The sequence below is a fragment of the Xenopus tropicalis genome, chromosome 2 (genome assembly GCF_000004195.4).
Source record: "Xenopus tropicalis strain Nigerian chromosome 2, UCB_Xtro_10.0, whole genome shotgun sequence".
In the NCBI taxonomy this organism is placed as follows: domain Eukaryota; kingdom Metazoa; phylum Chordata; class Amphibia; order Anura; family Pipidae; genus Xenopus; species Xenopus tropicalis.
Window position 1 is genome coordinate 80,988,816 of NC_030678.2, and position 14,987 is coordinate 81,003,802.

The following is a 14,987-nucleotide window of genomic DNA, read 5'->3' on the forward strand; positions in this document are numbered from 1 at the left end:
ACCTATATGACCCCTTCAGTCTTGGCAACAGCTATCTAGTCTCAATTCTATTAACTCCATTTGTTATACACTAAAAAAAATGTCTTAATACACTGTATCAAAACTTTCACCTTTTGCCTCTTACTACCCTTTAACTTTTAGGTCTATAGATCTTGTAATGGGTTAAATTGGTATATAATCATTATGTTTGATGTATATACCCTACTCCAGAAATATGTTGGCAATATATTTATAAATGTGTATTAATAATAGTAATAATTCAAGCACATTTTATTGACATGTATATAATTAATGAAAAAACAAGGTGTCAAAAGTGCTTAATGCACAAACTCCCACACCTGCAGTGAATGGCTACACCCTACATTTTGTGGCACTGGAAAAAGACTACATCATTTATGTTTTTAATTTACAGATGTCAAATGTATAAAACACTGTATGAAATAAGCATAAAATAAAAATCGACATTTTCCATTTAAATGATTAAATAGTGTCTCCAAAAGCAAGATAATCAGGAAGGCTAGCTTACATTTCTTGCAGCCAGAACATTTTTTGGTCACATTCATCTATTAAAAACATTAAAGATTTGATAATCTAAGTGTAGAATTATAAAATTCTTCAGAAATCTATGACTTTGTTAAGTTGTGTTTATCTTTATGCAGGAACCCATTTTCGATTGCTGTTATACAGAAAGGAGTATCTTCCTGGGATTTCGGGATAATAAGCACCTGCAATAGATAAAAGTTGATATTATCAATAAAACTAAATGATTTGCAAAAGCACTACTGTATATTACTGTATATTAATCTTTTAGCTATGCAATTTTAGTACAGGTATAGGACCCCTTATCCGGAAATCATATATCCAGAAGTTCCGAATTACATAAAGGCCATCTCCCATAGACTCCAATATAAACAAATAATTCTAATATTTAAAAATGATTTATTTTCTCTCTATAATAATAAAACAGTACCTTGTACTTAATCCCTACCAAGATATAATTAATCCTTATTGAAGACTTATTGAAGGTTATTTAACATTTATATGATTTTTAGTAGACTTAAGGTGAGGAGATCTAAATTATGGAAAGACCCCTTATCCGGGAAAACCCAGGTCCCGAGAATTCTGGATAACAGGTCCCATACCTGTATTGAAATAATTTTGGCATTCTGTCTGGCAACCTTTGAATTAGTGTATCATGCTACTGAAACTGTCTCTTATTTTTAGGAGGCATCAGCAGATCTCAGAGTGTGAGGGGCAGAAGCAACTACTCTCTATTCCATTAAGATTCTGCACTTTCCAGCTATTACTTGCACAAACAGATCCTTTTGGACATCCTTGTAGAAAGGCAAATAAAACAATATGTGACCGACATTGCTTCTAAAGTTTTGAAGGCAGAAATAAAAACAATATGAACGTTTTCTACCTTGCTAGAAAACGAAACTGTGAAATGGATCAGTCTGCTAATTGAATATTTTATAAATCTACTATCTCTGATTTGCAGGGACAAAAATGTTTGACTACAGATCACAGGAGGTGTTAGTATTCTGAGCTGACAGATAAAATCTTTTTGTTTTTCTTGAGCAGAATCATGTGATTACCTTCTACAAGATCTGTCAGATTGTATCAGTTACCTGTCTACACACAACAGTGTAGCTTGTTGCACATCAAACTGCTTATTAAGTTGTTGCATGGATCAACATCTAAAATAATCTCCTATGTTATCAGTTGCTTTCTTCAGACCAAATTGTTAAATGGCTACTCTACTAAAATGGGCCAATACAATACAATACTCTTGTTTAATGGAACACAAAATACTCTTGTGGATGGCCAGTTTGCAGTAATCTGCTTGTAGAGTCGATATGGCACATTTACTATATGTCCACAGGTGCAGTGAGGAAAGTGCAATTTCGAGTGCAATTGCCATGTTTTTTTCACTACAGTGCAGCATTTTTTACCCAGAATTCTGGTTTCATTGTGGTCACTAAGGGGCAATGCCCTTGATGCAACTGTGCAAGAGAAAATATTTTTTGATGAGTTCTCTACCTTCTATAAACATGTGCCCTTAGAAGCATACTTGGCATAATTCACTTTAATCCAGTGCAAATAAAAGACCTGAAGGTCAAATGAAAGACCTGGATGGCACACTGCTAAACAAGGACATTTTATCAAAATGACATGACTGCTATGCTTATACCGAGTAAGAAAGCTATTAATTTAAAATCCTTCTAAGAATTTCTGCTATTCTAATTACTATAAATGCTATATAAATCTGGGTTATTCAAATAGCATAAATACTGTGTTTGTGTGTCTGGGTTGATAGGGTTCCTAGGGGAAATCACCACAATTTTACTTATGGATGAAGGACTTGTTTAAAGGGGATAGAGGGTTGGTAAGTAAAGGGCCTTTGACCCTATTTCTTTAATTATCTATTCAATTTATTCTATACTTTATGACTTTGATATTCCTTTGCACCCATGTATTTTTATGTTGGAATTGGTAAAAATCCATTAAAGCTCTCATCTGTTTCTGATAGCAGAGGCTAGACTTTTCCTTTTGTTCATGAGTTGATAATGTGAATACTAAATTAATAAATTAAAGATGAATATTGGGTGTGAATGCTATTTTGTAAAATGAGCTATCTGATTTTGCTACCATGAATAAACCAAAAGGCATCCTAATTGCTGTATATAAAGCTTTCAATCTTTCCTACAGTACTTTAAATAGGTCACAGAGACCCACCTTACTGTGGATGTTTAATGTACTAATTAAAACAAGTCATAGGACAACAGAAAGCCATTACACAGGGAGATCTAATTTATTAGACACCCCCCCCCCTCCCTGGTAATCTAATCTCCAACTTTGGACTCCAATGTATAATGATCATGGTAATGTACAGTATTCCTATATAAAGTAATCTGTGTGTATTTTAGCAAAAAAGGAATGCTGGCCTGGGGCCCAAGGTTAGCCATTAGATTCAATGGGGGGGGGGGGGGAAACCATTTTTTTGCCTTGCCCAAATTTCAATTAAATTTTTTATTTCATTGACTATATTTATATAGTGTATATAGTTATATAGTTTTCTCATGGACTTGCTTAAGTTTACCAAGTCTTGTAAATTAATATTAATTGCTTGAGACTAAAATGTATATTTTTCTCTTAATCAAGTCAAGGCAAACATATGAGGGTTGATTCACTAAAGGTCGATAAGCGTTATCGCATGCTTTTTTGTGTTACAATTGACGCAAAAAAAACGTGCAATTCGCTAAAGTCTTATCGCATGTGTTAAGACGCATATCGCGTGCGTTAAATAGCACGCAACCGAATGCGTTAATTTTAACGCATTGCGTTAATTAGCGCGCATAAATAATACTAACGCATGATTCACAAACACTTAGACACGCTAAATATCGCATTAGTTTGTGCGAAAATTAACACCTATTTGGGGCAGGCGGTAATTATAGAAAAGTACAGTTCATGAGCTTTTGGCAACACAATATGGACTTTGCAGTGTGATTTATTCAAGTATCTGTTGGCCCTAGAGTGATGCATCCTCCAGTTTGAAGGGAAATGGTCATTTTCAGAACAGTAGTTTTACAGAAAGTAATGGTGTGTATGGCTAATATGGCACGTGTTTTTTCGCACGCAGCGACAATTTGTGCTTGCTGTGTAAATTAGCGCGTGTGCAACAAGTAGCGCACCTGCACTAATTAGCGCGTGAGACAAGTAGCACGCTTCATTAATTAGTGCACGTTGCATCAAATACCGCACAAAAATAGTCTTCGCAACTTAAATAACACAAACAGCATTGCGTCTAAATTAACGCAAGTATCCTTTTAGTGAATCGAGTGTTAAGACTCAAAAAATAAGACGTGATAAAAATTTTTAACACATGCTATAAATAGCGCTCGTTTTAAGGCACCTTAGTGAATCAGCCCTATGGTATTCTATTCCAGAGATGTATTGTTACCCTTCTTTCTCAGAATCATGATCTCATAAACCTATATAAAAGGAATTTGAGCATTAAATCAGAATACACTTATTAAAGAGAAAGCTCAAAGATGCAGTATATTGTGTTCAGCAAATCCTAAATATCAGAGAACGATCCCATTCATCACCTAATTGTGTTAGTTATCTTGTATTATGTTTTCATCTGTTCATGAGTGGCTGGGTGTAGCCCTTCCTTGCAACATTTGCCTCACCATCTGCCCACACAACAGCTTATTTATTAATTATACTCTTGGAAATGTTTGTTTACGTGAACTTTATTTAAACAGAGATCTGAATATTAAGATGAATGTGGAACAGCTTCAGGTGCTTTAAAATTACTGGTGAGTAGGAACACACCAAATCAAGTTATTGGGGGAATTTTGAGGTCCAAAGCATTTTTAAGAAATGGATAAATATAAAAACATGTATGATCATCATTATAGACAATTTAGCATAATCTATTAAACTGTGATTTTTATCTGAAAATTATTCCAGATTGATTCTTTACTAAGCACAGTAGGCTTGAGAATTGTTTGTTCTTATGCCAATAATGGACTTTAAGGACCTATTTGGATAATATTTGGAAGGTAATGTTTGCACCTTGAATTTATTAGGGTCAGCAATACTTACTGATATGCTGCTGTCAATATGAACGGTGATGTCTATAAGATATTTGGCAAGGGGGCCTTGTTAACTGTTCAGTTGTAAATGTAATTTAAGTATTGACATTTGCTTTGCTCTCCATTTAGTTTTGGGTTTCATACCCATATAATATCACATTCTTTATAAAGAAGCAGTTCGCAACACCTATGCAATTGTGTGCTAATGTACCGTTATCTTTAGTTTGGTTAGTGGTTTTATAAACCGGTGGCTTGAGGTGGGATAAACTTATAAGATTTCTAGAGCACATGCCATTTTGAGAAGGTATATCAGAACACAGTTATTTTACAGGACCTTGTGCCTCATAGTAGATGAGCTACAATATTTTGTGATGTGGATTAGAGGGGATTATAGGCAGTTGGGGGATGTTGTTTTTTCCCATAAAAACAATCAACGCACCAGAGGTCACCCCTTTAGATTAGAGGAAAGGAGCTTCCATTTGAAGCAGCGTAGGTGGTTTTTCACGGTGAGGGCAGTGAGGTTATGGAATGCCCTTCCTAGTGATGTGGTAATGGCAGATTCTGTTAATGCCTTTAAGAGGGGCCTGGATGAGTTCTTGATCAATCAGAATATCCAAGGCTATTGTGATACTAATATCTACAGTTAGTACTAGTGGTTGTATTTATAGTTTATGTATGTGAGTGTATAGATTGGTAGGTGTGGGTTAGGTGTGCTGGGTTTACTTGGATGGGTTGAACTTGATGGACACTGGTCTTTTTTCAACCCTATGTAACTATGTAACTAACTATGTAACTATGTATGTGATTTTCTTAACACAGATGTATGCTAATTACTTTAAGGTTCTATCCTTCCCATGGCACAGTCCTTTTAAACACTAAAAGCAAATACACAGTATGGAATAGATCAAAGCAAAACAAAGAACTGGTGCTGGTATGTCAGCTCACAACACCAAAATTATCTGTGAATATGGGACTGAAATATGTTTCACGGGCTTTTTAAGGCATTTACTGAAACATACCAATAAGAATGCAGAGTCATAGCATGAACTCAAATTACAATGCATGACCTCTGTGTATTTTACGTTGATAAAGGTGCTTGGGGGAAATGTTTTATATTGGATAGGATGACATCTAAAGAAGCACTGACATTAACAGAGACAGGTACTCAAAACTGTTTAGTTACATGGAATCACATTTCCAAAGCTTGGCCAAGGCTTTTCTATTTCTATTTTCTATTTATTTCCCTTTAGGTATAGGGCATTAATGTCTATTAGGGCTTGAGTCAGTTCAGCAGATGTAGATTTGTATCATTAAAATACAATTTAAGAGTGGCACAATCTGTTGTGGAACATGGTTACAATTTCAGACATTTCATACTAGCCATACACATAAAAACTAATTTGCTGAAGTTACCAAGCAAAAAGATCTTTGCCAATTTTTGCCACACAAACTGGGCTTGATATCTATCTGGCCAATCCCTGAACACATATGGGTCAATTCAGTTGGTCCTATATACAGGCGAATAACCCACTGACTCTGGAGCGGCGTAGACTGCAGTTAATGTCTATCCACCATTAGGAAGACTTAGTAAACTGGACTGCCCAACCATTGCACAGTATAAGGCCAAAAATAGTTAGGCAATAGGCACAATGTATGTATGTATGTATATCTTTATTTATAAAGCGCTACTTATGTACGCAGTGCTGTACAGTAGCACAATGTTAAACCACAGCAGTGAAGTTGTTAAGCTTTCTCCAAAGATATTAATGTTACGTGCCCAAGCTGCATTCCTTCTGAGAAAAAGCAATGGATCTTGAATTGACATTTTATGCCTCAAGCTTTATGCAATATATATCATTGTGGAATGTAAAACTTTACAGCTTCCTCTCTTAAAACTGATATTTGTTTTGTGTGGAAGAATTTGTTTAAAAAAAGAAAATACTTACTAGGAACTTGTTTACTTACTGTTCTATTAAAAATATTTAGGGCTACCACTTTCAGACAATGATAATATTAGCCATGTATCAACTGGATCTAATGAACCTTGCGTTTACTCAAGTTATAGAATGAGACCAAGGAGATTTAGGGGCCCATTTATTAAACTCCGATTAAGGATTTATGAGATAAATTCGTATTTCGTAATGTATGCGAAAATTTCATTAAAATTCTACAACTTTTTCATGGTTTTCGTTATAGGTCCACAAAAAAATCATACTTTGCGCAAAGACTACGCACATTTTGGAAATCATTAAAGCTTTGGCTAAACTTTCATCAGGACTATCTTTTCGCCAGGTTGGATTTGTCGAGTGCCATTGAGTCCTATGGAAGGCTTCCAAAACCAGACATTGAAGGCTTCAAAGCCAGAAAGGTTTTCTTGGTACGAAAATAATGTGACTGTCGGAATGCAACTACAATATTTTCGTACGACTGATAAAAGCAATTTCATGACATTTTAGATCATCAGAAATTATTTTGGTTACTCTGAATTTTTACCATGTCGTGTTTTAAGCCCCCAAAAATTCGAATATTTGTAAATGGGCCCCTTAGTCTGTTAATCCAGAGACTCTTTTGTATGCTGGTCCTTTAGAACATAAGTGCTATAATTCTTATAGGGATAAAATAGACACCCTTGTTCCAAAAAGAACCTATGGTATAATTCCTGCCCCTCTTAGAAGTGCCAACTGTTCTGTTCTATGCCCACTAACACAAAACATGGTTAGTGAAAACTCACCCCATATGTAATAAAAGGCACTAAAATGTTTGCCCAGGTGTAGTAACCCATAGTAACCAATAAGGTGACCATTTAAAATTATCTGGTGGTCGGTTGCTATAGGTGATTAAACCAGTAACAATAAAGGGTACAGGCTTGATTGCATTTTTGTAAGACTAAGGTCATATAATAAAAGGTCCACATTTTGTTACAGGCCTAGTCACTTATAGGAACCAATTAGAATTTTTTGTTTACATGTTTAAAAGCAAACGTCCACAAACACACCCACATACACTATGGTCAGTTTGGGCAGAGGTCAGTTATACTGCTTGTATGTTGGAGTGTGGGAGGAAACCAGAATACCCAGAGGAAACACAGGGAGAACACTGCACTGGCTGGGATTAAACTCAGGGCCCCAGCTTTGCTACAGCATATGATGCTGACCAGTCTTCAACATGAGCTATAACAGGGTTCAGTCCTGACTAAATGATGCTGCAGAGGAGCTTAATTTATGCTGATAGCATTACACATGGAACATAGAGCTCTGGCTGATTATTAAGTACTACTAAAAAAGATGCCTTGCTCAGCACAGATTATTGTGAGTGTCTCTAAAAAACATTATACTATATGGAAAGAATTTAAATTTAAAAACAATTTTGACACAAGAAGAATGTGATATCTAAATATACACTTCAGCAGAATGTTGCTAGAAATGAAATCATGCATTTCTGTTGAAATATCAATCAGATCAACCATACATCATTCCACACTAATTGCACTGGGGTATTTTATTTATTTTTTTCACATAGATGTGTGATTATGTATTGGTGTATCGTATAATAATAAAGCTACATACTAAAAGTCATCAAGGAGTCCCATGATCATAGAAAGGCAGGATGCCACAAGCTGCACCTTACCTTTTACACTCTGAATGAATAAACAAATATGCGTTGTGCAGAAACAGCAGCTATTCATTGAGAGCGGATTAAGTGGTTTCAACAGCTAAATCCTGGTCATTCAGAAATCCTGAGCAGACGTAAGGGAAGCAGTCATTTAGTAAACCTAACTACAACTGTTTAGGGCACATCTCAGGTCTGCATGCCAGTGCTAGCTTTAATTACTTTGAAGCTGATAAAGAGTTTTTAAAAAGGATTTTATTTTATTAATTCGTAACATATCATTTTCCCATTAAATTCTATTACAATAAACCAGATATTATATCATAGCATAATATAGTATATCAAGCACTTTAAGGAAATTAGGTGCCACTTACTTTTTGTGCCAGAGACACAAAATCAGGTTTGCAGGCCAGATCTGTCCTTACTTCTTGCCATAGGGAGGTGGTAAAGACAGAGACCCATTGCAGCCTGTGTCCTGTGCTGCTCCCTAACTTGTATGTCTGAATGATGCACAAGTTAGGGTATAGGTAGGGGAGAAGCCTACGCGCCTCTCCCTGCCCACTCTTCATGAATACAGAGCTGCTAAAAGAAGGCAGTGCTGTATTCATGGGGTACACACAGGTATCTGTTCTCCTGACAAGGACATTAATCCTGGTACAAATTTAGCTATGGACATTTTGTCACCTGCTCTGAAGAAGATTTAGCCCAGGGGACAAAATGTCCTGTCTGCCATTAGCCTACAACTTGTTAAACTAGCTCAGGTGAGTAAAGCAATGGGCCTTAAACTAGAGATGCCAATACAAGTACAATTTGGTCATTTCCTATTGTCTAAATGAAATAATATCCTTATAAACCTTAAAATAATACTATAATATCCTTATAATATCCTCATAAACTGCAAATTAGACATTAGAACACATAATTTATAACATTAGGAAACCATGCAGAAACCTGTACTGTCCAGCTACTGAGGGAAATAGACTGGGCGGAAGGGAGTAAAGGTGCATGAAGAAGCTACAGGGAGCAGAGGGAGAACAGTCTGGCTGCAGGAAGCAAAGGTACAACAGACAGGAGGGAGAAAGAAAATGAGAAGGGGTTTGTTTAGAACCTAATGAAGGAAAAACAAACACTATAACACTAATATTTTAGCAGTAGATTATAATGAATAATGTATGCACCAATAAAATTAATAAAGACATTCGATCACCTCCGATCTGCATAAAAACACTTGGCCTGCACCATGTAACTCCTAATTTCTTTATAAATTACAGTATGGGGTACATTATCCACTTTAGATTTTTTTACTATTATGTATATTAGGTTTTTTTTTATATGTAAGAGACTGTATGATAAGAGGAGGGTGGAGGTGAGCTATAGAATTTAGCTGGGAGCATAACTGACATTTTGCCAGGTATCGGTGCAAGCAGAATTGTTTCCCTATATGAAAGAGGTGACAGCAGTATTATTAATCAGTGCAAGTGAGTCATACAGGCAACAGAAATCAGCTGTCCAGAGTTTAATGCCAAAAAGTATTCAGTTTAGTTTAGCAAAAGTGACAGCTTAGTTTCCTGCATCCAACTGCAACACCAACTGAATGCAGAATAATGTAAGATGACACAACATTTTTAGTTGGATTTTTTTAAAATTCCTGAATTTTTTTTTAACAAAACTGAGAAATATCAAAACAGGGTAATTTTTACCTAATAAATGACCCACAATAGTTGAAATAGTATTAAATAGAACAAAATACCATATAATAGGACAAATGTATGGCTGCAAAGTGCAAGTGGTTTTCCAAGAATTCTGGCATCATCTTGACACAACTGTGCTGCACCCAAAATAACAGCAACTCTGTGCGCATTTTGTTGCAAATCAGAAAGAAGTCTGTCTGTCATTTCCGGTGTTCCGAGTGTGAGTAATACTTTAGGCCCAAATGTAATGCACCTATGGGTGCTGGGCGCAAAGGGAACCCTGGAGATACCACATGGTCAGGAGGTGGTAGTAGCTCCAGGGTTCCCCTGCATCAGTAGGTGCAGCAACTAGTGATGAGCAAATCTGTCCCGTTTCGCTTTGCCGAAAAAATTGTGAATCTTTCAAAAGATTCGCAAAATGGCGAAAAAGTTGCACGTCAAAAAAAATTGTCGCCAACGACTATTCTTTTGACGCGCAGCTATTCTTTTGTCGTGCGGCTATTCTTTTGACTGCCGTGACTATTCTTTTTTGACGGGCGGCTATTCTTTTGACGCTGGCAACAATTTTCGGACGCGCAGCGTAACACTGAAATTCGCCGCAAATTCATGCCTGGCGAAACATTTCACCCATCACTAGCAGCAACACCTGATTTGGAACATAAGGCAAGAAGGACTGAGCAACGCCAACTATGTGGGAGCACAAGGAGTGCATTTTGATGCAAGTAAAGTGGTTGCACAACTGATGGAGGGGAAATTGCAGGAACCACAACTGCACTTGCATACAAGAGCCCCAATTTCTAACAGAATTTACAGGATGAGAGATTCTAGACTCATACTTACGAGTGTTTATTTTAATGCATTTACAAACAAATGCTACGAACAAAATGCTCCTACGTACAACCAGGCAGAATATAATGGAATCAATTAACAAATGCATTTAGGTGCGCTCAAACCTGCATCTCAAACACGCCGAACACATAAACATACACTTGTGAGGAGGAGCCCTTTACATTGCTGATGGTTTTACCCCTAATTCTTTGTGTCATAAATGTTAAATTTATGCTTTTTACAGTGGTACTCATGACACATCATAGTAATAATCCACTTTTTTACCTTAGTTTTACCTTGGTTTTCTCCACTTTACTCCACTACAGTTTTTTCATAGAGCATTCTAAAATTTTTGTCACAATTACTGTGTTATGAATTTAAAAAATGGAGCACATGCAGCAGACAGCAGCATTTCATGTAACAGAATAATGATCTCTTGACTTTGTGACTCTTACCTATAATAATGTCAAAGTTTTTGGCTTGATTGGAATGTCTTTTTTTTACAGCACAGTTAATAAACACAAGAAAACAAAGGAATATGTATAAAAGGATTATCACCCAGCTCCTTGTCAAGGCGATCTGACAGGTATACACAATCCTAACAGCAACAATTCAAAGAATCTTTATCTCCCTGAGACAGAAAAGACCAATCACTTTTTTCTTGTTCATGCTTTTTGTAAGCACAATTTACATGTTAGTTTTGTTAGACAAAGTTGTAATACCATAGTTTTTCAGAAGCAAGCTATAGTAAAATGTATGCTTCCCTCTTAAAATAACTTAATTTGGGGTGTTGAAACCAAACAGCACTGTATAAACACACATCTACACAAAAATGACAGCTAAATTTTATATTAGTCTCTGTGTTTACTCTGGGATCAGAAAATACTGTGTAATACAAGTGTTTATTTGCAGGGAGCAGGCTCTGCTGATAAAATAAGTAATGTAAATGCCCCCCCCATTAGACTTAAGGTTGAGTGCACATGAGGTGTAGGCTCAGCTTCTTTCCATCTACTTTTTCCCCAGAGATGGATTTACAAACTTACCAGCAACTATATTATCAGTACATTTGTAAAACCAACCCTGGCCTCAGCTGGTGCTTTATCAGTTACGCTAGTGAAAAAATGGCGGGGTGGCAAACCTACTCCCAAAGGGCCCTGGTTTTTAGTTCAAAGAACCCTGGCTGGCACTCACTGCTGTGATGTCTTAGATAGCAGGTGACACCCATGGACTGCACAGTGCAAAGAGCAAGCAAGCACAAACAAGAACAACTTGCTGTTAGCTTTCAATGGGAGATACAAAGTTTATATATGATTATTTCTTCAGACGTTGCTACTACATTGTGGAATGTGGCTGTACATTTGCATATTAGCATTATTAAATCATTTTAGTGACTTTAGTGACTATAAATAAGATATATAGTAAATTTGCAGTTGGTGTGCTTTATGGCAGTACATATACATTGGTGGCACATAATGACCTGCCTGCCAATCTAGTGTAGCAGTTTTGCTGGAATCTCATTTAAAAATTCATATGTTCTTACCACATCTAATGGTTGCTTGTTCCAAACTCTACAACACCACTTATGATGGTGGCATTTGTACTGCGCTACTCTATATACCATTTGATAATTAATAGGTAGATCACAAGTTGTCCAATTCCAGGCAGTGTCATTCTGTGGCTACTACAGCAAATAAAGTGCTGTCTTGTATAAAAAAAGGGCATTGACTCAAGGGATGAGAACATATTTTTGTCTCTTTATAGGTCCCTGGTAAGAAGGATATTAATGAGCTGGAGAGAGTGCAGAGACGTGCAACTAAACTGGTAAAGGGGATGGAAGATTTAAGCTATGAGGTTAGACTGTCGAGGTTGGGGTTGTTTTCTCTGGAAAAGAGGCGCTTGCGAGGGGACATGATTACTCTGTACAAGTACATTAGAGGGGATTATAGGCAGTTGGGGGATGTTCTTTTTTCCCATAAAAACACTCAGCGCACCAGAGGTCACCCCTATAGATTAGAGGAACAGAGCTTCCATTTGAAGCAGCGTAGGTGGTTTTTCACGGTGAGGGCAGTGAGGCTGTGGAATGCCCTTCCTAGTGATGTGGTAATGGCAGACTCTGTTAATGCCTTTAAGAGGGGCCTGGATGAGTTTTTGAACAAGCAGAATATCCAAGGCTATTGTGATACTAATATCTACAGTTAGTATTACTGGTTGTATATATAGTTTATGTATGTGAGTGTATAGATTGGTTAGTATAGGTTGTGTGCTGGGTTTACTCGGATGGGTTGAACTTGATGGACAATGGTCTTTTTTCAACCCTATATAACTATGTAATTATGTAACTATGTAGGTATACTGTTCACACACCCCTTTTCTGTCCATTTAAATACATGTAATATGGAGTAATATGGGAGAAAGTCTTCAATGTAGGCACTGGACTAAACAAAACAATCCTTAAATTGAACTTTTAGTATGATGCAGACAAAGTTATTTTAAGAACTGGTGTTCATTTTTATGGTTAATAAATTGTTTAAGTTTTAGTTCTATGCCTAAACAGAGGAATTAAAATGAGTTACTTTCCCTAGCTAGCAATCAGTAGTTTGGAAGTCAAAAGGAAAGAAGAATAGGAGAGGGCCTCATCAACAGAAAGCAAAGTCACTGAAGCATAACAATAAGAAAACAGCCTCACAAAAGTTTTTCTTATGATTCTTTAACTTACCTGGACCAGGAAACCTGTTCCCTGAAACATCTCCAGCCCAGCGACTGGTATTGGAAACAAATGCAGCACTGGACATGTGTTGCTTAGGTAGTCCTTCATAGTCCACAATGGCATAGTGTCCAGGACCCGGGACTGGGGGCGTCTTGGGAACTGGCATGGCAGGGGCCGAAAAACAGAGATAATGCTTTCTTCTAAAAGAAGACAGGTATTTAAATGTTTCCATACAACGTTTTACAGTAATTTAGGAATGCAATAACATATATATATATATATATACACAAAATCAAAATATAGATGCACACTTTTAATTAGCATCATTAAAAAAAAAAAACCAGGCTGATGTTTCGGTCCCCATCTCGGAACTTTCTCAAGACCAAGATAAGGACCGAAACGTCAGCCTGTTTTCTTTTGATGCTAATTTTTAATAATTTTTGTTTGGTGTGCTTGAACTTTCAGACTTTGTATATATTTATATTATATATATATATATATATATATATATACACACACACACACATAACACATAGGTGTGATTTCATAAAAACAGAAAACTTGTGGTTACTTTGATGAAAACTTCAGACCAGCACATAAAACAATTATGTTGCACAAAAAGAGGTTTGTGTCAATACAAAATGTTGTATATGTTCTCATCCTCCAACTTCTCTGTGCACTCAGCTCTTAAAATTGAACTCACTTTTTGAAAAACTGTACACAAAAGATCATTTTTGAACACACAGACACTGCATGGGGCTTTCCCCCATGCAATGTTTTTCCTAAAAAAATAAATAAATAAAAAATATATATATATATATAAAGGTGCAAGAAGCCTAGAAAAGGAAAATGCAGTTACAAACTATAACAGCATTTACCTTTCCTGCCTGACATTTCTGATACCATATAGAAGACAGCAGAGGTATTTTAAGATGTCAGTTCAGGGATTCTGCAAATGGTTTTGCAAATTTTGCTGGTAAACTATTTTATGATTTTCTAGTTATATAGCTTATATCAGCGTTTTTCAACCACTGTTCCGCGGCACACTAGTGTGCCGCGAGATGTTGCCTGGTGTGCCGTAGGCAGGGCACCAATGTACTAGGGGGGCACTGCTCTTGGCACCAATGTACTAGGGGGGCACTGCTGCTGGGCACCAATGTACTAGGGGGGCACTGCTCTTGGCACCAATGTACTAGGGGGCACTGCTGCTGGGCACCAATGTACTAGGGGGGCACTGCTGCTGGGCACAGAGTTAAATTTTTTAACATTTTCTAATGGTGGTGTGCCTCGTGATTTTTTTCATGAAACAAGTGTGCCTTTGCCCAAAAAAGGTTGAAAAACACTGGCTTATATAGCTCTAGCATACACATTCTTCCTAAACTTACCTATTGCCTGCTCCACAAATTCTCCCTAAACATCCCTTTGCTTGAACTCTGTATTTTAGTGATTTTCCCCAGTGTCTTTAAAAAGCTCTTGTTTACCTGAGGATGAGCCCCACAGTTTGAGAACTCTGGACCAAAACATAACATTTTACTCATAAGTTTC

The 14,987-nt window shown here is 36.8% G+C and overlaps 1 protein-coding gene across 4 annotated transcripts in view; it reads right to left on the reverse strand.

Moving 5' to 3' along the window:
* Positions 1–246: 246 nt before the first annotated feature.
* The window catches only part of stpg1 (sperm-tail PG-rich repeat containing 1), a 44,089-nt gene continuing 29,348 nt past the window's right edge, over positions 247–14,987 (reverse strand). For 3 of the 4 annotated variants that reach the window (XM_004911562.4, XM_002938743.5, XM_031896898.1), the window contains 2 exons: positions 13,452–13,642; positions 247–725 (listed from right to left, as the gene is read on the reverse strand). In XM_004911562.4, the coding sequence (XP_004911619.2) occupies positions 652–725; positions 13,452–13,642 (265 nt within the window). In that variant the 3' untranslated portion in view covers positions 247–651. The remainder of the gene's footprint in view (positions 726–13,451; positions 13,643–14,987) is intronic. The other variant, XM_031896897.1, reaches the window with a different exon arrangement.